General features: G+C 41.1%; 1 protein-coding gene across 3 annotated transcripts in view; it reads left to right on the forward strand.

Annotated features, from left to right (window-relative positions):
• The first annotated feature begins 3,307 nt into the window (after positions 1-3,307).
• LOC134221296 (YLP motif-containing protein 1-like) overlaps positions 3,308-23,299 on the forward strand; it is a 66,574-nt gene continuing 46,582 nt past the window's right edge. For 2 of the 3 annotated variants that reach the window (XR_009982307.1, XM_062700501.1), the window contains exons 1-6: positions 3,308-3,508; positions 3,582-4,067; positions 9,208-11,118; positions 18,345-19,255; positions 19,585-19,836; positions 19,933-19,992. Coding sequence is in view for 2 of the 3 variants with exons in the window: in XM_062700501.1 (XP_062556485.1) it covers positions 3,602-4,067; positions 9,208-11,118; positions 18,345-19,255; positions 19,585-19,836; positions 19,933-19,992 (3,600 nt within the window). In the remaining variant the exon portion in view is untranslated. The remainder of the gene's footprint in view (positions 3,509-3,581; positions 4,068-9,207; positions 11,119-18,344; positions 19,256-19,584; positions 19,837-19,932; positions 19,993-23,299) is intronic. The other variant, XM_062700500.1, reaches the window with a different exon arrangement.

Genomic DNA, 23,299 nt, shown 5'->3' on the forward strand with positions numbered 1-23,299 from the left:
AATTGGAATTCCAAATTTACTGTCAGTGCTATTCCAATCGAGCAGAAGACCTGTCATTCCAAAAAATCACGCAAAACATTTGGTAATTTAACTTCCGCAAATAAACATGTTTAAATTATTGTTGTAATATTTTTGGATCAATGTAGCCTAATAAGCCCCTACAAATGGTAGAAAATGACTCTCAACTTGTTCATATTGTATTTGCTATCTTATTTGCGTGTGTATAAACGTTACTAATCATTTTTTTTAAATTAGGAAAATCACTTACACCAATTTGAAAACTTTATGCAATATGAGCAGTGTTGCGCATTCAGGGTTGCCTGTCGAATTATTTGCTCAGGGATCAGATTTCGCGTCTTTGTTTATAGTGTCTTTAACATACATATTAATATCTTCTCTATATATATAAGGTACCCCGGGGCAAGTGAAAATACGGGGTAAGTGGGTACTATGGCTGCCGATAAATAGGTGAACGTTTTTAATGGTAACAATGTTCTAGGAAGATGAAGCAGAATTATCAACGATGTCGCCTGACACAAAAAAATTTGGAATCAACCATTTGCGGCACCATACTAATGGTATTGTTTAATCATGACTTTAAACTACTGGCAAAATCTATGACTTTTATTTGAATTCAATGGATTTTCAACAAAATAGTCGTTTCTAAATTCATCATTGATGTGGAAAGTGAATATTTTGAGCAAATAAATAATTGTGTGACATCAAAAACGATTGAAAAGTTTTGATTAAAGCTAAAATCTGCAATTTTCATTCTCCCTTGATTTTTAACAAACATGGGGCAAGTGGGACATATTTGAACAACATTTTCGATAGAGCCATTTTACTTATTTTTAGATTGTTGTCTAGTGAAAAATAACTTCGACACTCATATATCATATGGATCTGAATCAATTGCAGTTGATATCGTTGGTTTAGTTTTTAAGAAGTAGTGTACAGTTGATTTACCAAATGTGAATTTTACTTTCTGAAAATTATCTCCCTAATGGAAAAGAGCAATGGTTATAACTATGCAAAATTTTCCGTTTACAGGGCAACCAATCTATTTATTCTACATTAGATCAACAGGTTTTGTCTTGTGTTTTGTTATTTTTAAGCTAAGCATCAGATTAACCGATCTTCAGATAAATAAAGTGCTTAAGACATAAATTGGCCATTTCGTTCTATTACAAATTTACAACACCGCCTGAATAAAAACGTTTTTTTTAAGTTTTAATTTATGTAATAATTTGTGTTAAACAGAGAAACATTCATTCGAAAAGTGAACAAAGATTTGCTTATCTCCTCCATCTTACACATTTGGTAAGAAAGTAAGCTAATGTAAAGCCAGACAACAGACAATTACACAGTAAACCGGCTGTTGTCTTGTTTTTTATATCTGCTAACATTTCAATCCCTCTATTTTGCCAAAATCAAAAGTCGGACAATCAATAAACCCCCATCCATGATCTGAAATACTACGACTCGGAAATTACATGAACATTATATCTACATTCTTCAAATTAGTTTCGTTCGACAGTGTAGAGCAGAATTAGTCCCACTTGCCCGTTTGAAGGGGTAAGTGGGTCCCGTAGGTAAATTTATTTATGTCACTACCAATATTTTTGTAACTGAATAAATGGCTTACAACACGTCTACACTTCAACAACGGAAGCGTATAATGATGTATCCGTGGTTAATGTCCTGAAATACCCTGTTTTCTAAGTAAGCGTTAGCAATTTTGCTGAACTAGCATTTTTTTAAGTCCCACTTGCCCCGGGGTACCTTAAAACAAAGTTGGCATTTGTACGACCGCGCATCACACAGTAATAAACTAGAAGGCTTTGAAAATCAAAACTCAATCTTTTCGATGAAATGGTTTTTGCCTTTCTCCTCGTACAACTAAGTTGTACCGAAAGGCTATATCATTTCACTCCACAAACGAACTTTTTATAGAAGCCTCTGAGACCCATAGTATTATATACCAATCGACTCAGCTCGACGAGCTGAGCACATGTCTGTCTGTCCGTGTGTATGTATGTGTGTATGTGTGCGTATGTGTGTGCACAAAAGCTATAAAAAACATTAGACAACAAGTTCCATTCGACAGGGAACAAAGCCTTGTTGATCACTATTGAATTTTATAACGATCGGTCATTGCGTTTAAAAGTTATGAAGAAAATGGTACATCGGACCATTTAAACCCCATATAAGGTTGGTGTCTTAACTAAATGCGAGAAAGGCACCACCAACGCTAGGTGGATTAATCTGGGTTTTTGTCCTACAATTTGCATGGAATTTTAAAATTTTGATCATCTATAAAGGTTGGTATCGTGTTCAAAAGAAATTTATTTTTCTATCTCAATCACATGTTAAATTCCGTTCACTGAATCGGAAAAGTAAAGAATCGAAACAAAATTCTTACAGCAGTATCCACATGAAAAGAACAAAAAACAAAATTGGCATTTGTAAGGTTCCCACGCAAAGTAATGGGAGCTGTCACTTTGCTTTCGGAAAAATATTCTGCTCAATTATTGGCGCTTTGATGTTGCATGAAGAAGAAGAAGCAGAAAGATGATAATCGAAAAAATCTCCACAGGAAACCATACGGAGAAGTTTTTTAAACTCTTCGCAAAAATTCTAAAAGCAATTTAATTAAAAACGGTAAGCAGTACGGGGTTGGACTTTTCTTATACTGATCTGAAATACTACGACTCGGAAATTACATGAACATTATATCTACATTCTTCAAATTAGTCGTAAAAGTAATTAGTAAGTAAAAGTGACAATTTGCTACATGCAGATCAGTTGTCAAAATTCCTCTTGGTAATATTGAACAAAATTCCGTAACCTCTCTACTTTTTAAGTCGGTACTGGCCTTAAATATTAAACAAAGTTGCAAAAAAAAAAGGAGAGATCATTCTGAAGAACCGATTTGTTTTCTAGATAAATTGTGGACGCAAAAAGTTGTAATATCAGAAAATTTACCAATTTTTGGCGAGACAAAGTTTGCCGGGTCAGCAAGTTATGTATATAATTTACTAGGATTCCATCAATGAACCTATCATAATATGTAGGTAATAATATGTATTGATGTTCGATATCATTCCATGCGGGGGGTTATTTCAAGAAACAATGAAATTTAATTATTGAATAAATATATTTTTTCAATATTTTTAAAGCTCATCCTGATTTTTGGTCCTCTCGAAAAGCTAAGCGAAGTAATTTTGTTTCGAAACCAACCGACCAATAATTTGGGATCAACTATAGTTTCTGCCGATCGACATTTTTTGACAGCTCACCAGGCACGAAGCACCTTCGTGAAAAATCGCTGTCAGTCTGAGCTGTAAAACAAAATGGATTATGTTTGAAAGCGGTGCTTTCGAGTGAAAAAGTGAAAAAAATTGTGCAAAAACCTTATTATTACTACCGCAAAAGTGTTTCAATATCTTCAGTTACTTGTGGGAAAGTGTTTGTCGGTAGCACTTTCTACTGAATCGTGAAATCTCAGGTAAATTTCATACTTTTTTCACGTTCCTGTTTACTCCATTTCTACATTCTGCTCTGAATCGTCTCGGTTATAGATCAATTGCAAAGGGAAGTGATGTCTTGGCCAAACAGTTGGCAAGTGCAACCAGGTTATGCAGGATACGCAACGGCAGCAGCACAGCCAGCAGTGGCTCCAGCTGCTGCTGTTGCCGCGCACCCGGCGGGTTATTCTGCTATGACGCCGGAGCAGTACGCCCAATGGCAACAATGGCAGCAGTATCAGCAGCAATACGCTCAGTGGCATGCCCAGTACGGCGAGCAGTATGCCCGTCAAATGGGCAAACCATTGCCGGCAGTGCCGGCTCCGATGCCCATTCAGCATCTGGGCATGCCAACCAATGTTCCTCCACCGGTAGTGGCTATTGCGCAACCGGTTCCGGCTCCGGTGAGTGCAGCACCCTCCATCGCTGCCGTGGTGGCTCCGGTTCCTCCGATTGTTGCTGTGGCCCCACCCATTCCAACTAACGCAGCAGCTCCTCCGCCGCCACCGGAACCACATCCAGATAGTATTGTTGGCGCAGGTATGTTGAAAATTAATTTATGTAAACGTCGTACTACAAAGTTAATTTTTTCGTCTTCGATCGATAGTCAAAAGCCTTGTCAATTTTAAGAATTGCGCGATGTATGTTTATCATTTAAACTACTATGATTTTATTAATAGTGTTTAAAATAATTCAATTTCTATCAATCATAATCAAAATCAAAAACGTTGATAATAACATAATAACAAAATAATGTTTGCTAGAATCATGCATTATTAAATGATGGCATCTTTGAAAGCGAAAAATTAATTCGCAGCTTATAATTTGACCGGTTTGCGATTTGGGCGTAACTTATTTTGTAAACAAACATTGTTTTATAAATCTCGTAGAATACAAGCGCTTTTCGCCAACACTAATTCCATTATCTGATAAAGGAAAGTTTATTCTTCCGGATATATACCGTGGTTTTCCCAGAAAATGCCTGCTTTAGCGAAAATTCGTCTTCCAATGTTTGTTACAAAGCTACGCCCAGATCGCAAATCATTAACCACGAGTTCTGTATTGAATCGTATTGAAAATAAGAAAATTTCAATCGAGTAGAACGATTTCGAAATATGTAGTTTATTTTTCATTACTCTCATTTTCATTTATTTAGCTTACATCTAGCATGTAAGACTGAATCAACAATTTGACGCCACAATACACGGTTCGAGGATCTCTCCCTTGAATGCGCTCCACGCTCGCCAAGCCGTTTTGTACCTGGTTAGCTCACCACGCTAACTGCGCCCCACGCCGTCTTGTACGGAAGCGAACACCATCTTTGCAGGGTTGCTGTCCGGTATTCTTGCAACATGCCCTGCCCATCGTATCCTTCCGGCTTTAGCTACCTTCTGGAAGCTGGGTCCACCATATAGCTGTGCGAGCTCGTGGTTCATCGTTTGCAGCCACCGTCTTTTTGCACATCGCCAAAGATGGTTCTCAGCACCCGTCTCTCGAATACTCTGAGTGCTTGCAATTCCTCCTCGAGCATGGTCCAAGTTTCATTTCCGTGGAGGACTACCGGTCTTATGAGCGTTTTGTACATGACACATTTGGTGCGGTAGTGAATCTTTTTTGACCGCAGTTTCTTCTAAAACCCGTAGTAGGTCCAACTTGCACAGATGGAGCGCCTTCGTATTTCACGACTAACATTATTATCAGTCGTTTTTCAAGGTAGACGAATTTATCGACCACCTCGAAGGTATCCCCGTCTATCGTAACACTGCTTCCCAGGTGGGGCCTGTCGCGCTCGGTTCCGCCCACAAGCATGTACTTTGTCTTTGACGCATTCACCACCAGTCCAACTTTTGTTGCTTCACGTTTCAGGCTGGTGTACAGTTCTGCCACCTTTGCAAATGTTCGGCCGACAATGTCCATGTCATCCGCGAAACAAATAAATTGACTGGATCTGTTGAAAATCGTTTCCCGGCTGTTACACACGGCTCTCCGCATGACACTTTCTAGCGCAATATTGAACAACAGGCACGAAAGTCCATCACCTTATCTTAGTCCCCGGCGCGATTCGGACGAACTGGAATGGTCGCCCGAAATCTTCACACAGTTTTGCACACCATCCATCGTTGCTTTGATCAGTCTGGTAAGCTCCCCAGGGAAGCTGTTCTCGTCCATAATTTTCCATAGCTCTACGCGGTCTATACTGTCGTATGCCGCCTTGAAATCAACGACCAGATGGTGCGTTGGGACCTGGTATTCACGGCATTTTTGAAGGATTTGCCGTATTGTAAAGATCTGGTCCGTTGTCGAGCGGCCATCAACTAAGCCGGCTTGATAACTTCCCACGAACTCATTCACTAATGGTGACAGACGTCGGAAAATGATCTGGGATATCATTTTGTAGGCGGCATTAAGGATGGTGATCGCTCGAAAGTTCTCACACTCCAGCTTGTCCCCATATTCCGCTCCTCCGGTAGCTGTTCAGTTTCCCAGATTCTGACTATCAGTTTGTGTAGGCAAATGGCTAGCTTTTCCGGGCCCATCTTGATGAGCTCAGCTCCGATACCATCCTTACCAGCTGCTTTATTGGTCTTTAGCTGTTGGATGGCATCCTTAACTTCCCTCAAGGTGGGGGCTGGTTGGCTTCCATCGTCCGCTGAACTGACGTAGTCATCTCCTCCGCTACCTTGACTTTCACTGCCTGTACTCTCAGCACCATTCAAATGTTCCTCGTAGTGCTGCTTCCACCTTCCGATCACCACACGTTCGTCCGTCAAGATGCTCCCATCCCTTTCCCTGCACATTTCGGCTCGCAACACGAACCCAGCAAACACAAGATCGTATATCATATCGAATAAGTGTACAAAGTGGAGGCCATATACGTACAGTTTGCATGCAGTTAAATGGAGGAATGCGCCTATATCGCCTCCACTTTGTACACTTATTCGCTGGCATATGCGAGTTTGTGTTGGCTGGGAAGCCTTTGCGGGATGCGTTTCTTGAGAACTGCACAGCTGTTCCGTCTCCTCCTTGCACTCTACTTCTTCCAGGCGGCATTTCTTCTCCTGAAAAAGCCGGGACTGCTGTCTCCGCTTCTGTCTATAACGTTCCACGTTTCGCCGGGTACCTGCAGCGCGACCACCCGCGCTGCGTCCTTCTCCTCCAGAATCTGTCTGTATTCTTCGTCGAACCAATTGTTCCGTCGACACACGCACCCGACGTTGTTCTCCGCTGCGTCGTTAATGGCTGCTTTAACTGTATCCCAGCAGTCCTCAAGCAAGAGGGGGCCCATCGAGCTCACCCTCTTCCGGCAACGCTTCTTCGAGATGCTGCGCGTATGCGATGGCGACATTAGGTTGCTTCAGCCGCTCTAGGTCGTACCGCGGCGGTCGTCGCTACCCAACATTGTTGATGACCAGTGGCGTTTCCCTAACCTCAATCTACCTGTGCACTGGACTTAAATTTAAGGAATTGGTGTGCGGAAATGCATAGAATAACTAGATGTTGATTAGTTTAAACGACTCTGATAATTTTATTTTCCATTTGGGCTGTCAAAATATCAGAATTTTCATTTCTTGGGTCAGTGCACAGGTAAAAAGTGAGGTTAAGCGACGCCACTGTTGATGACGGATTGTTTTGGGCGCCGTTAACCATCACCAAATAGTGTTCACAGTCTATGTTAGCGCCACGATATGTTCTGACGTCGATAATGTCGGAGAAGTTCCGTCCATCAATCAGAACGTGGTCGATTTGTGATTCTGTCTGCAGTGGTGATCGCCAGGTGTACCGATACGGGAGGCTGTGTTGGAAGTAGGTGCTGCGAATGGCCATATTCTTGGAGGCGGCGAAATCAATTAGTCGTAGGCCGTTTTCGTTCGTCAGCCGGTGAGCGCTGAACTTCCCAATAGTCGGTCTAAACTCCTCCTCTTGGCCAACCTGAGCGTTCAAATCTCCTATGTTAATTTTGACGTCGTGGCTTGGGCAGCTGTCGTACTCACGTTCTAGCTGCGCGTAGTATGCGTCCTTATCATCATTAGTACTTCCGGTGTGTGGGCTATGGACGTTGATTATGCAAAAGTTGAAGAACCGGCCTTTGATCCTCAACCTGCACATTCTCTTATTGATCGGCCACCACCCGATCACGCGCCTTTGCATATCGCCCATCACTATGAAAGCTGTTCCCAGCTCGTGTGTGTTGCCGCAGCTCTGGTAGATGGTATGATTACCTCTATACGTTCGCATCATTGATCCGTTCCAACAAACCTCCTGCAGCGCTACGATGCCGAATCCACAATCCGTGAGCACATTGACGAGTATGCGTGTGCTCCCGATGAAGTTGAGAGATTTGCAGTTCCACGAACCGAGTTTCCAATCGCTAGTCCCTTTTCGTCGCAGTGGTCTTCGCCGATGGTTCCGGTCCGTACTATCTTGTTGATTGTTCGTTGCGTGAGTTTTTTTTTGGCTGGCTTGCAGGGCCTGACACCAAACCTCCTAAATTTCCGGAGGACCATTCCTCCTTATTCACGGTGGACCATGGTGCACAGTTTCACTTAGAGTCCCTCGGTGGCACTCGGACGATGTTCAGCCGCCCCTAGCATGGAGAACAGACGCTGTTGTGAGTCGCTCCTGACATGGAGAACAGACGCTCAGTAAGATTTGCACCTCCGGAGAGGAGCGAACCCCCCCTTCCCTATCAGCAAACGACCATAGTTCTCACCGGGGTTGGTTACCCGATCTTTCCTAAGGTTGCTCGTATCCCGGCCAGCACCACGAGGAGGTAGGGATAGGGGTTGCTGGGTAAGAGGCTAAGGACCGCGAGATGGGGTCTATTTTATTCCTTAAGGTATGCGAAGTACCAATGATACGCTTTACCCAGCATTTGCCGCTTTTAAGAATATGGCCATTCGCAGCACCTATTTCTAACACAGCCTTCCATATCAGACAGCAGACCAGAGGATGGAGTTATGTGGCCTCGAACCGTTTTCTATGGCGTCAAATTGTTCATTCAGTATTAATTGTTTAGATTGAGGCTACATGAATGAAATGAATGACTTGTGCGTCCCATCATTTACCCTTTAAATAGCGTCATTATTTTGACACAAAATTGATTATAACTGAGGCTAGGCCCTTGACAATTGTTAAAAATCATATTCAGTACATTCAAAGTTAATTGCCTATATGCCGGGTATTAAGCCACCCGGAGTGGAAATTAATTACTATGTCTGAAACTTGATTATGCATATGTACAACATGTCATAGATTTAGTTCGGAAAAGGTATTGGAGGGTAACCGCCCCTTCGGTGGACTTTGATCCCACGACCCCAGTTCGCTAGACAGGTGCTTTCCCTACTAAGCTACGAAGGACCTCCTTATGCCTTAAGCTCCTTAGTCATATGCTTTTTATGCATCAAATTTTACTACTTTTGTGGGTAGTCCCATACTCACATTCTTCCACAAAAGAGCAAACTTTTCCCGAAAAAAGCATACTTTCAGTTTTGCGTGTTTCATTTCACAAAAATTAAGCAATAACAAAATTAAAATGCCATCTATTGTAAAACTCGCTTTTCTCAGCACCCATAGTTTTTTTTTTAATAAATAAACATACAACTCGTAGCTAAATAACTATTTTGATTCCCAATGTTTATTCTTTATCCTAATCACACATTTGTTCCATACATCTTTTCAGCTCCAGCACCGCCCCCGCCAGCGCCTGAAGACTCTGAACAGAATCAAAAAACAGCCGAAGAATTAGCCTTTGACGAGCAGTTCCGCAAATGGGAGGAGGAATTCGACAATTGGAAGCGGAAAAATGCCAACCACCCTGACAAGAACGCGTACCATGAGTACGAGAAAAAGTTTATTGAATGCCGCAAGAAGTTGTTGGAAAGGCGTGAACATTTGCGCAATAAGAGGCTAGCGGAAATTGAGGCAGCAAAGGCGGCCGCAGCAGCTTCAGCCAGTGTCACGAGTATTTCTTCGAATAATCATCAATATAATCAGCCGCCGCCACCGCCTCCTCCAGAAGAGGATTCCGGAGTGGAAGTTGGATTGTTTAAAAATGCACTAAGTGGGGGTGTTGCCAGTGGCGGCGGAATTCCCGGATTGGATTTTATCAATGAAGACGATAAATCAGAGAAAATAATTGACGAAGAGGTCATGGAAGTTATCAATCTGGACGAGGAGAATGAGGGCAAATCGAACCAAGAACAGCAAAAAGACGCTAGCAATAGGCCGTCGGCCAATCCAGTAAACGCTTTGGCTTCGCTTTTGAAAGATCCCAAAGTTAGCGCTTTGTTGAATGTAATATCTGGGAACAATAATGGCCAAGGTGTGAATTTATCTAACCTTGGCAATCATGAACTGTTGCAGCAAATTCAAAACGCTGCTGGAGCGGTTATCAATGCAAACCAAAATGGAAATTCTGGTCCAAACACGCCCAATCAAAGCGCAGTATGTGTTCCAGAGATTAATACACCCCTTACGGAGGATCGCAGTCGTACTTCTTTCCATGACGATCGTCGTTCGGTAGTTTCAGTGGATGACCGCAGTCACGATTTTGACGATTTTAATCGAGGACAACCGCCTTTAAGACACAATAAAGATTCTATTCAAGGGTCTCCTTTGAATCGACCTAAGACAGATGGTTTTGATGCTAGAGTTCCTCCTCCCTTGCTGGGGATTGACTTGAGCAGGCCACCACCACCAATTGGATCACATCCTATTCCCAGACCCTATCGTTCGGATCAACCATCTCCGGCTCCGAGTAACACTTCCTCTACTTCGCGTCAACGCCATCCTAGATGGACTGGAGAAAACCGTGACGTTAAACGTGAGCCCGAAAATGAACCTGAGACTTACCGGAATGATTTTAATCAACGTCCAACCGTCAAAGAAGAGCCATTCAATGGGTCAGACTGTCCACCTCCAGACGAAAATTGGAAGTACTATGACGGTCATCAAGACGAGCTGCAAATCGATCCGGAACTTGGCACACCATGTGCGGTTCCCAAACCGGAATGGATGGAAGAAGAAGAATACGAAGAAATCTACGATCGTTACGAACACATAGACGTTTTTGAAGAACGTAAATACAAAATGGAACTGGCTATCAAAGTACTAAAGGAGAAGAAAGACCGGGAGAAGAATTCCGTTAACCAACCGGTAAGATCCGAAAATGACAATGCTAATGTCAACAACAGTGGAGGAAGCCGCTGGCAGGGAGGAATGCCAAAGCCTCTGAAGGAGGAACCAGGTCAAAAAAGAACAAACCCATTTGCAAATGATGACGATTATTTCCGACCGAAGCAAGTGATTGATTATTCAAACGGAACGCCACAGGTGTTTGATTATGGTCACAGCAGCAGTGGTCCAGTGTCCAAAGACATCGATGAAAGAAACAATGATTGGAGCGTTTCCGGTCAACATGAACCTGGCAAACCGAACAACATCAGCAGTGGCCCTTTTAGGAACGATGAAGATCTACGCATGGACCATAGAGGCAACGATTGGAGAAATGCAGGCAATCGAGGTCAACCAGACGGCAGGCAACCGTTCCGTGGAGGGCCACCACGAGGTGGAGGCGCAGACCGAGGAGGACGTAGGTTTTCTTTCATTAAGAATTACAATCATGGGACTGGTTATAAAAAATCTGCAGGCACAAGAGGGAAAAAACTTGCATAATAAAACGCGATTTTTGGAGTTCACTACGATATTTAAAATTGCACCACATGATGTCGACCGAGATTTCAGACAGTATTCATCGTAATTTATGCGGTGGGTCACATGTCGATTATCGAAGAACATTTTTTTCATGTTCCGATCCCTATGAACAGAAGCAGAGCTTATTGTTCAAGTCGTACTATACATCCAGAGGGTATTGTTTCAATAAACCAAGTACTAATATTTCAAACAATCCGGTAAAGTCGTATCAATTAGTGAATTCCATTATCACACCCATAATTGGTCTCCGAACTGTGAATTCGGGAAAGCGTGATGTGGAAAAATTTCTTTGGGTTCAAATATTCCAACATAATACATAGTCGTGTGGTATAGAGCAAAACATGAAGTACCCTAGTTTTGCACTTCTGAAGTCCCTTAAAGTTGAACCTCTGGTAAACAAACTAGTGGTAACTACTTGGGAGTGTTAATCATGTTTGAATCACATAACAATGGTGTTAGATTCTTTTAAATTTGATTTAAAACTTTACATTGTAACATTCCGGAATTCGTTACATAGTTTTGGTTTCATAGTGCTAGCCAGTACCGTGACCTGGTCTAATTCCGCGCATCGCCTAATACCGTTGTTTTCATAAAATGTTTGATAAATATGTTTGAACATTTCACCAAACAATACGATGTCCATGATAGCCAGGTTCTGATTTTTGATGAAAACCACGGTATTAGGCGATGAGCGGAATTAGGTCAGGTCACGGTAAGGCCGTATTGCATAAGCTCTTAGCTTGGCATCGGGGGTATTTCCTGAAAATCATTAACACTTCAGTTGTAGGTACATTCACATTTACTCATATGAAGATAGGTTAATATGGGGCTACCCCAAATGGCATAATGTAATTTAGCATAATGCCGTTTGGCATACGGTCGTTTGGCATAATTCCATTTGGCATATCGAGTTGAAAAGGGCACTGCACGGAAAAATCTCTCTTTCGTTCTTCATAAATTTTAACATTTACTGGCCTTGTTGTTTTCTAATTTCTTTGCAGTGAGAAAGAGACAAAGCAGCCAGTGCAGTGCCCTACAGCTAGGTGCTATTTGGCATAAAGGCCATTTGGCATACAAATTTAAATAATTATAAAAACTTTAGGCAGACGCGTGCTTCACAAAATGCGTGTTTTAAGGGGTTATTAACTTTTAAAGAAGGGAAATACACCCAAGAAAGCTCAGCACGCGGATCGCAGCAAGCCCGGATGGTTACTTTTGAATTTGCTGTCACGTTTTTATTCGTTCCCGCAAGAAATAGATTCGGCTGATGTTTATATTTTGCGTAAAGTTTAATTGATCTCAAGTTTGAAATTGACGCGTTTGGTTATCTTTCATAAAATGTATTTCCCAATTGAGTGCGCGAAATCGTTTGTGTAGCTTGTATGGTGAAATATGTGTGGCTGTGTGATATTATCAGAAATATCTACATGGATCAATTTACTCAGAATAGCTCTGGAAGAGTGAAGTGAATTGCCCGTGGACCAGGGTTGTAAATATTCGGCAGCACTGGATGAAGGTGATGTTTTTTTATATCATTTTTTTTATTTTCTTCCTGCTTTGAAATCAACCTCACATTCTCGGAGAGGTAGAAAAGTAAACAACAGAACTCACATCACCCTCTGCGCCGCGAATATGAAATTTACCACAGCAAAAAGTACACATTCACTTAGCAAATTGAAAAAAAAATCACCACGCGTTTAAATGGGCAACTCAGTCATACAGTAAAGCCCCAAACGCAATATAACGGAACGGCGACGGAAACGGCAAATTTGACAGAAAATATATGGGCTAACTGTCAAATTTTCCGTTTCCGTCGCCGTTCCGTTGTATTGCGTTTGAGGCTTAAGGCACGAACTGAGCAGCCTGTCAGAGCAACTTGTAAGTGGCTGAATGCGAAATTGAATGGTTGGTGTTGGAAATGATTTTTCGGCTGCCCCCAGTCGCACTCACCACGGCGGCGATGAAGGCGACCGCAGGTTATACTGAGATCCATGTTTTTCACTGCATTGACTGTGAAATATTTCTACCCTGCCGTGGACACTAGAAGTGATTTTCGCTTCCTCAGTTCATTTATCAGGAATCGGATCAATTTGGTGAGATTGGTTCAATATGTTTTTATATGATTTCAAAACTAAATGCGCGCTGGATTTAAAAATACGGAAGTTTGTTTATGGATCCATTATCCAATTGATAATGGTAGCATAAGCAGGCGGGGCTTATTGCAAGTGAAAGTGACTGAGTTACCAGGCAGTCTGAAGTGGGTCACTGGAGCTGCAATAGAGCTAACACCTTCTAACTTCCGGGCTAAAGCTGACTTTATTACAAATAGCTTTCTTCCATAATACCACTGCCGGACAGTGGGAGTTAGATTGAAGATACACATACATACATACATACACACACATTATTAACTTTTAAAGAAGCGGTCATCTACTCTTTTGCCTTATTCTGGGCAAATGTGTACTTTTGAAGAAGAGGTGGGCATTATGCCAAATGGTCGTTATGCCAATCGGCGCACTATATGATACATTTTTTCAACGATTGTGCCAAATGGTCTCGAAGTACCTAATACACTATGCCAAATGGTCTTTATGCCAAATGACCTTTAGACAGTTAAACGGTATTATGCCATATGGGCTTCCGCCGTTAATTATGATGGAGTTTTTCTTGGTTCTGCGGTGTGCGGATATATTTATTCCTCACTACTATTGAAAAGTGTGAAATTTTGTGTATTCTGTATTTATTTAGACTTTTGCTTTGTGCGCGAAATTAGGCATATGATAGTAATTAGGGTGCCTAATTTCGTTTATTGTTGTTTCGTAGTTTCATTTGCAACGAAAAAAAAGCAATATATGATGCACAGTAGGGTGGGCCACACTTATACCCCCTGAAAATAAAGTTTTTTGCTCTTAGAAGCTACTGTAAAAATTTCAGCTATATCCGTCAAGTCTAAGTGGATACTAAACGAGCGTGAAGTTTATATGGGAAAAATCGACTAAATATATGACTTTTGTATCTCTAGGTGGCGCTGTAGTAATTAAATGCCGCTTATTAGTGACAATTACGATTTACATTATTGCGAAGAGGCTCCCGAAAACTGAGAGGGAAAAAGTTGGTACCTTCGTTTAGCAATAGCTGAACCCGAAGTTTTTCAGTCGTATTCGCAGTTGGCAAACAAGTCTGCCATTTTTTCTCACTTTCTTGCGGGTACTTCTGTTGCGGTATCCAGGCGTTGTTTGGGTGCGCCGGGTATTTCCGGGTTTTTACCTCCCTTCGTCCAGCCATGTCCAGCTTCGAATGACAACTCGAATGTATACGCTAGAACGTCCGTTTTGCGAATCCACTTCTTGAATGACGCTTGGTCAACGAGCTCGTCTCATTGACAGCCTGTGAATCCTGTATTTCACTACCGAAGGCGACCAGACGTTCTTGGAAATAGCAGATTACTCGGGAAAGGGAAACTAGCATTTCCGGACTCGAGAGCACCTCTGAATTTAGGGAGGTATATGTACCTTTGCCTGGTTTCCGCAGATTCTCTACAACATTCAATGGCAGATACCTCATCGCAGAAGGTGGCGTCTCCATCAGATCGTCTTTTTATGTGCATATCGCTTCGTTTGATAATTTTCGTTTCGACGACACACATTCTTCTTTAGCGCTGGTTTCGCTGCCAACTTACGGTCTAGGCGCCACATCGTCTCAAGGTTCTTTCGTGCTCGTTTCGTCTTCGCCGGTTCCGGAACGGCGTACGATGGTGTTGTTGTTTTATCCAGTAACTGCTGCTCCCTCAAGTCATGCAAGTGCTCGTTGTTCTTCGGTGTGATGGACTGCAGATTAAGGTATGTCTACACCTTGGGTCTTCGCTTAGGGGAGCCGTAGACCGTCCAGACCATTTTCGATCGTACCGTGATTGATTCTTTGGGCTTTCTGACAGGTGCAGATTGTCCAACCCGATTGTAAGCCGGACTGAATGTCCATCGTCGGCATCCCTGACTGATGTTTGTATCGTTGAACCAACTTTGCGTATCGCATATTCTGCCCCGTAAACTGTAACTCGGACACCGTTGTTCCCGTGTTAAATAACAGGAACTTCTCTGCTGCCTCATCGTTTTCCGGGCGGCTAGCTGCTCTCTTGTAATTTGACCGACGGCTCGCTGCCCCTCGGGCTTTGCCCTAGGCCTCGGTCCGGCCCGTCACTGGCGCTGTTAATGTAAATTTCATTGGATTTCGACGACTCTTTACTTTCGTCTTCTTAGCTGGTCTCATACTCGATGTCGACGATTTGAAGCACATTCTTCACCTTTCTTTCATGGACGTCTACTTCTGTTGACTGCTGCAACCAGGGCTGACAATAGTCATTCTCGTCGTACGAAGAAAGCGAAAAAAAATTAGTCTTCGTCATAACATTGCATGACGCAACACCTATTCGTTTTCTTTGCGCCGCATGCGTACCACGACGATAGTCGCGCAGCCAAAAATTATGACGATTTTCGTCGTCACTTCTTCACACAATTGATTGCACGTCATTATAGACGGACTGGTTAAAAACATTATAGCATCTCAAATAAACAAATAGTAGGAACTTTGGTACCGCCATCGGGGGTGACAATGGGTCATCGCTATCACCGGCAGCCTGATGACGATTTGGTTACACGACGAAAGTTAACGTCGTACTCGTCATTGACGATGTTTAAGAGTAGCAATGAAGACACTGCAATTCGTCGCTTATGTGGCATTTCATGCAATGTCGATGACTATTGTCAGCCCTGGCTGCAACCAACACCCATTCTGCGGGTTCACTCTTCGACTTCCCACCCAAACCACCATCTTCTTTCTGGCACGCAATCACTCTTCTGACTGTCGAATTTCTTCCGGATCACATATCCGTTCTCCAAAAATTCCTTGTCCGCAGTCAGTTGAGCGTCTAACTTGTCTTACTTTTACTGCAACTGCTGCTTCTCTATCTCGCGGATCCATCTCACGCATCTCTGATTTCTGCTTCAGCTGTTCTTCCTACCACGCCTTTTGTCGAGTGAGTAGCTTCTTCCATCTGCTTAGCGAAAGCCTTTTCTTTTCAAGTTGTTCCTCTGCCAACTGCTTTTCAATTGGATCAACGTTTTAATCAACTCCGTGATCGGACCCTCCATCAATTTTTAGGCCCGACTTCTTACTCTTCTTTGCATGAGGAAGCTCATTCTAACCTAACATAATCTAATAAGTCGCAACTATCAACTGTCAAAAACTATTCGATGCCTGTCACAAATTTTCTTGCACTACAACAGGCTTATTTGAAAATTATTCTTCTTCTTCTTCTTATTGGCATTACATCCCCACACTGGGACAGAGCCGCCTCGCAGCTTAGTTTTCATTAAGCACTTCCACAGTTATTAACTGCAAGGTTTCTAAGCCAGGTTACCATTTTTGCATTCGTATATTATGAGGCTAGCACGATGATACTTTTATGCCCAGGGAAGTCGAGACAATTTCCAATCCGAAAATTGCCTAGACCGGCACCGGGAATCGAACCCAGCCACCCTCAGCATGGTCTTGCTTTGTAGCCGCGCGTCTTACCGCACGGCTAAGGAGGGCCCACAAATTATTATCTCATTCAATTTGATTTTGACTCGGGAATAGGAAGGAAGCCTAAAATCTCAAACGAGTTTGCTCGCTCGATGATTCAAACGTGAGAATAAAGTCATCTGCATGTCGTTTGACTAATTTGTCCCAAACTTTTTAGCAGCCTAATTTACTTTATGATGTTGATAAACTCACAGCTGTTCTCAAGTTATTCAAAAAGTTAGCAAAAAGAAGCGACACGATTAATGCTGTATTTCTTTGTTTTGTGATGAGATGAATATATGTTCGGTGAGATCCAAAACGTAACAGTTCCCCTATATGAATGGTGTTAGTATGTCAAACGAAAGGTTTCCCTTCCTGCTGCTTAGAATAGTAAAAGCAACATTAAAATATGTAATTATTTTCAACATCCCTTTTCCATAATAGGAGCGCATGCTCCTAGAATAGACAAACAATATTATATAATCAAAATGAATCTTAAATACAGATTTTTAGCAGAAGTTGGTTAAAATTGAGGTTTCCTTATAAGGCGGGAACAAATTTTAATATCTTCTTCTGTCAACACCCCCCGCCAAATTTCGTGACCAAATTTATTTATTTGAGGGGAATTTCAAAATTTTACCGGAAAAATAATAATAAAATTTCTATAATAATAATAAATAAAAATTTCTTTAAGAAAACTGATGAGTTTTTCGATTTTATCAATTTATGTCTTAAGTTTTTATTTCCCACCCCCTTTATTATCGAAGGGTTAGTGGGACAAAAGAAGAAATTAATGTTTGTTCCGGCCTAAGTTTCTTTATAATATATTTTTTATAACATCAATATTTTTTCATGGAAATCTTGACCAAGTATAAGTGTAAGGGAAGATCCATTAATTACGTAATATATGAAACATCTGAAAATGTTGGATGGATTTCAATTATAAAAAACCACTTTAATAAAGTTATTAAAAAATTCATACCCCGTAGGAGTGACTAAAATAAAATGTACGTGGGAGCTACACCCGATTCTGTTTTTACACGGATTACACGTGTAGGCCGTGTAAAAAAATCCCATGCAAAATTTTTGCAAAGTTGCTCCAGAGAAATCGTAGAGAAATCATAATACTTTTTTTACAAGGATTTTCAAATTTTGAACTGAAAACTGTTTTTACACGGAACGCATTCCCCGTGTAAAAAAAGAATCGGGTGTATTACGGTGGTTGCTGGCGGCGCCAGTTATTGTTATTTGATGGGTGTCCTCTTGGTGTAAGAATGTTGCCTCTGAGAAGAATAGCCTGCTTGCGACGAATGGTTTGAGTTTCTTTGAGTGACGGTGGTGACTATAAGATTTATCAAAGAATCAACTAGAATCAGAATAAAATAGAAGAGATCTCTATAACTAGGATTTTGCTTTTTTATATTGTACTTCGTCATTATATTAACGTGTTTCGCACAAATCAATCCACTTCGAGATATTTCGTTCGCTCTTGATATTCTGGAAAAATATCCTATTTTTTCGTGAACGCACGTGTGTTACTTTCAGGCTTCCCGAACGATGACTTCCAGCAGCCACCTCCGCAACGATTTGACTACAACCATGCGCCCCCTTCATTCGGAGCTGGTCTACGAACTGAACCTCCCCCATTTATGGATCCGCCGCATTATTCGGTCAACTCCTCTAGCCGCCTAGCTGCCATGCATGACAATCCCCATCCGGACGAGAGCAATCCCTGCTACCCGAGCAAGTTTATCCTGATGAACGATAATCGCCCGAATCGGCCCAGTACCAAACGTGGTAAGCGGGCTTCCTCTATTCGGAAGCAAAAGCTGAGGGAACAGCACGACCATGAACAGAATTCGTTCGATGATAACGAGAACGATCATGGAGATATCGACGAAAGACAACTGATTCCGCAAGTATTCGCGGTCAATAGTGGGCCGATTGTGGAACGGCCAAGCGATTACGAGCTAGATATGAAAAGGGGATCAGAGGAGAGTGAAGATAAGAATTCGCCATTCTATCTTCCGTCTGCTCCTATAGTTTGCATTGAGGAGTTGCTACTACCACCGGGAAGGTTCAAAAGACCTCCAAGAATTTGCTTCATTTTGCGGGGAATCCCCGGTAGTGGCAAGTCATACCTAGCGCGTCTGATTAAGGATTGTGAGGTAAAGCACGGTGGACAAGCACCTCGCGTGTTGAGCATCGACGACTACTTCCTGGTTGAGAAAGAAGAGCGGGAACCGGATCCGACGACAGGACGCCCCGTCCTGGTAACCAAGTCTGAATACGAATTTGATTCCGAAATGGAGGAAGAATATATGAAGAATTTGATTAAGGCATTTAAACGGACGATTACGGAGCGCTTGTACAATTTTGTTATCGTTGACTGCGTGAACGAACGATTGGAGTACTACAATGAATTCCACAATTTTGGACGCAGCAATGGGTTTAAGGTGAGTGTTATTAAAAAAAATACCAATTCTCCTGACAGCAGTATAAAACTTAACAATTGAAACAATTACCTAAATTTCTTAATTCCTTTTTCTGCTTAATTGTAGGTAATTTAAAAAAAAAGCTAATCATTATAAAAATATATTATAACTTAGCTCCTATCTTCTATTCAGTTGAATTAAATTTTTTTTTTCAAGTTCTATAACTGCCATGAATCGCAGTCTTATCTGTATATGGATACCATATACAGATGGGAATGACTTGCGATTCACGGCAGTATAGATTTGTCCAATTCTATTGCTCAATCTAAAGTCAGCGTTAATTTTTTCAGGTCTTCACTTGCACACTGCAAACTGAGCTCGATATGTGCATTGAGCAGAACATTCACCATCGGACGGTGGATGACATTCGTGCGTATGCCAATCGCTGGGCCCTATGTCCGAACGATCACGTGCAGATCAACGCAAGCATACTGTTCAATCCGGAGGAAACTGAGCAACCACAGCCTACCGATATGGATCTGTGCACGGAGGAGGACGATTTACCCCTCGAGGAAGGTGACCAACCAGCGCCGGATGAGGAAGTATGATTAGTTTGTTGGAAAATTGCTTACAGTTAAGATTGTTCTGGTTTCGAACTTCGTCTACTAAATATTTCATATTTGTTATCTTGCCGACAGCAAAACGAACCAGCTCTAGATGATATAGATGACGAGGATTCCAATTTTGAAGAGCCAGAGGTGAGATGCTAGCAAAGCTTCGTTCTTTTCTCTTATCTTTCACAGCCGGAATTGTTACGCCCGGAAGCAGTTACATCGTTTCTGTTCTGTAGTCGCCTATCAAGAACTTAAGTTATAATATTTTTTTTCTAGTAGATTTTCGTAAAGTAGATTTTTTTTACAAATGTGGCAATTTCGGTTCGCTGCAAAGTTTGATGAAGAAATTTTCAGATTCCATGGATTCAGCTCAAATTTTCAATTCCATTCCTAAGGACAATTTGAATAAAGTGAGCATGTGTCATTATAAAACAATACGTCCTTCCGAATATGGCAAAATTGTCCATATTCCAGTTCTTCATATGTTTATCATAATGCTTGAATTATTCTTTTATAACTGGGTAGTTTGAAAATGAATACTCATACTACCTCACAGGTCTTACTTATTTATTGAATATTTGGTCTGTTTCGAACGGATCTTAGCTTACATTCAAGTTTTGTAGCCGATGGGATCAATAATTTTTTTGCAGGGGTAAATAATTCGAACGAAAATTTATCTTCTTTGTATATCAAGTTCTGTTTCTCTGAACTAGATTACTTTAGTTCATGGAAAGTCGTGGATGTATACACCCCGAAAATAATTATAACGCCAGAATTGATTTTAATACAAAATTATTGTTATTGAGAATCAAAATCTTTATCCCTAGCGATTAGATTGTGGACGTATTTGGTCTTCCAGCCCAACATTACCTAAATTTTCGACCAATGAATGTTATTTGTATCCATGTTGACTGAAAAGGCACTTTCGGATGAAAATAGTTATAAAGCCACCGTTTTCATATGGAGCTTTATACAAGTGGTCTTATATTCATTTCCACCTAAAACGGCCTTTCCAGTCAACTTACTTACTTACTTATGGTTCGAGTATACCCTAAATGGTGCAGTTCCAGTCAACCAGCAGACAAATAACAATCAAGTACGGGAGGCAAAATATGTCCTCAATCTAATCGTCAGGAATGGAGAATGTGGTCCTCAAACATGATCATTTTGTAGGAAAATCTGTGCTGGCGTTATCATTATTTCTGGGGATGTTTTGTTGTTTATCGAATAACAATATTGACTCTTATACTCATTTTCATATTTTTTCAAATTAAGACCTGAAAGCGTAAATTTAGTTGTCACAAAATGGAAAGAAAAAAATGCATGTTTGAGGATTCTATTAACTTAATTCAGAATTTTCAACGCAAGTTTTGCAATTACTTCTAAATCTTAGATAGTTTTCAAACAAATAAGCTTTGGAGATAGTGTTTCAAAATTTTTAGGGGGCTATCCATCTACCGTGTGGACAGGTTTTGGTCAGTTATAGCCCCCGCCCCAAGCGTGGACACTTGCTTATATAAATTTTCAAAAAATAATATGGACCGTGGACATTCACCATATCTCCCTCCCCCAAAACTGACCACGCCTCTGATGAAAATATTGGTAAAAGAGATTTAATAGAGATTCTACATAATTATAGAGAAAATAGGATCCTAAATTATAAATATGTTCTGCAAATCCAAGCTGTACGTTCTGAGAGTGTATATTATTTTGCTGAAATTTTGTGAACTACACGGCCGTTAATCGCAAATCAGTCCCGTCCCATGAAAGATTGTTCTATTTAACATTAAAGATGCGTGTTACAAAAGAAGCATATCAGAGCATAGTTACTGTCACGGTGTACTTCGTAGATTGGACACTAGTGATACTTATGTTTTTCTTTTGAAATCCTTATTTAGATTGCTATCAGAAATCAAGGTGGGTGTGGTCCTTGATTTCAATCTAGGATAAAAATCACAAAAGCATGAGGATTACTACTCCTGGCCACGCCCATCTTCGCCGTAACTTGCGAGAGGAAGGAAGTGTTGATGTAGCACTTATTTAATGAGAGCCCCCCGACTCAGCGACACCCTCATAAGTACCACGGAGTTGGATATTGGGGAAGGTATTCGTTGGGTCAGGATTTGCCTGTAGCTGACAATGTGACAACGCAAAGGTGTCTACCCAGCGTTATGGGGTGAAGATGCGTGTTTCAAAAGAAGGAAACATTTATTACTTAGCCTTATTCCAGGCATTTCTATTATCGAAATCATTTTTTTGTCTTATGAAGGGTGAAAGTATGTAAAGTGCTGTGCCCCCAATTTACGTCTAATTTTGTTTGTTTGTTAAAATAATAAATAATGTTTTAAAAGAACAGAAAATCATCTTTGTACTTGGATGTGTGCATGCAATGAAATGAAAATCAACGTCATTTTGCTGATGTTTTTTACAGTCACTATTTGTATTATTTTTATTAGGCCGTTTTTATGTTTTTATTTGACTGTTTTTATTTTTATTTATTTTTTTCATTTTAGTATTTATTTTTTACTACTTAGCAGCCCCGTCGAACTTCGTCTCGTCAATAATTGATTATTTTCAGAATTTGCTTTTATTTCTAAGGGAACCTCCTCTTTTTTAGAGCAGCTAGTGGTTGCAAAGCATCACAGATGCTATAGACACTATAGGTTCCATATACGAGCAGGGATGCCATATACAATTTTTATAAGCTTGTATCGATCTCAGCAAAATGTCTGTACTTATAGATAATATTTACGCAATTTTCTAACTGAAAAACCGTTGAGAAGTCCAAAAGAGTTCGGTTTGGAGGAGAGACACAGAAGGGATAATTCCGTTTGGGAACCTAAAGAACGTAACAGACGTCTTTTGATTTTACAAACGGCGAACCTTTAGTCTTTTGAACTTTTTTGGGCCTTCAATCCAATTCATTTTACGCTTTTGAACAAAATCCTTTTGGCTTCCGAACGGAATCTTTTTGGGCTTCGGAATTCTATAAGGATATAGATTTGGTATCCCTTGTACAGAAACAGAAACAAAATTCCATTATGAATTCCAGATGGCTCCATTCGGAATTCCAAAAGTATTCCTTTCGAACGTCTAGAAAGACTCCGCTTGAAAGTAAATCCAAAATTATTTCGCACGGAAGCCTAACAAGGTTCCGTTCGCAAACCCAAGAGAATTTTGTTTTGGAAGCTCAAGGAAATTGTGTTCAGAAATATAATAGAATTCCTTTCAGAATCCCAAATAATTTCTTTAGGAAACCTTGTTTTGAACTCTTTCTGGGTTTTCGAATCGATTCCTTTTGCGCTTCTGAACACATTGTTTTAGGGATTACCTTGTCCAAAAGCAGAAAAAGATACTATTCAGGGACCCAGAACGCTCCAATCGAAGGTCCAAATGTATTACTTTCGAAAGTCCAAAAGGATTCCGTTCAGAAGGCCAAAAGTATTCCGTT

Source organism: Armigeres subalbatus, chromosome 3 (assembly GCF_024139115.2).
Source record: "Armigeres subalbatus isolate Guangzhou_Male chromosome 3, GZ_Asu_2, whole genome shotgun sequence".
NCBI lineage: Eukaryota > Metazoa > Arthropoda > Insecta > Diptera > Culicidae > Armigeres > Armigeres subalbatus.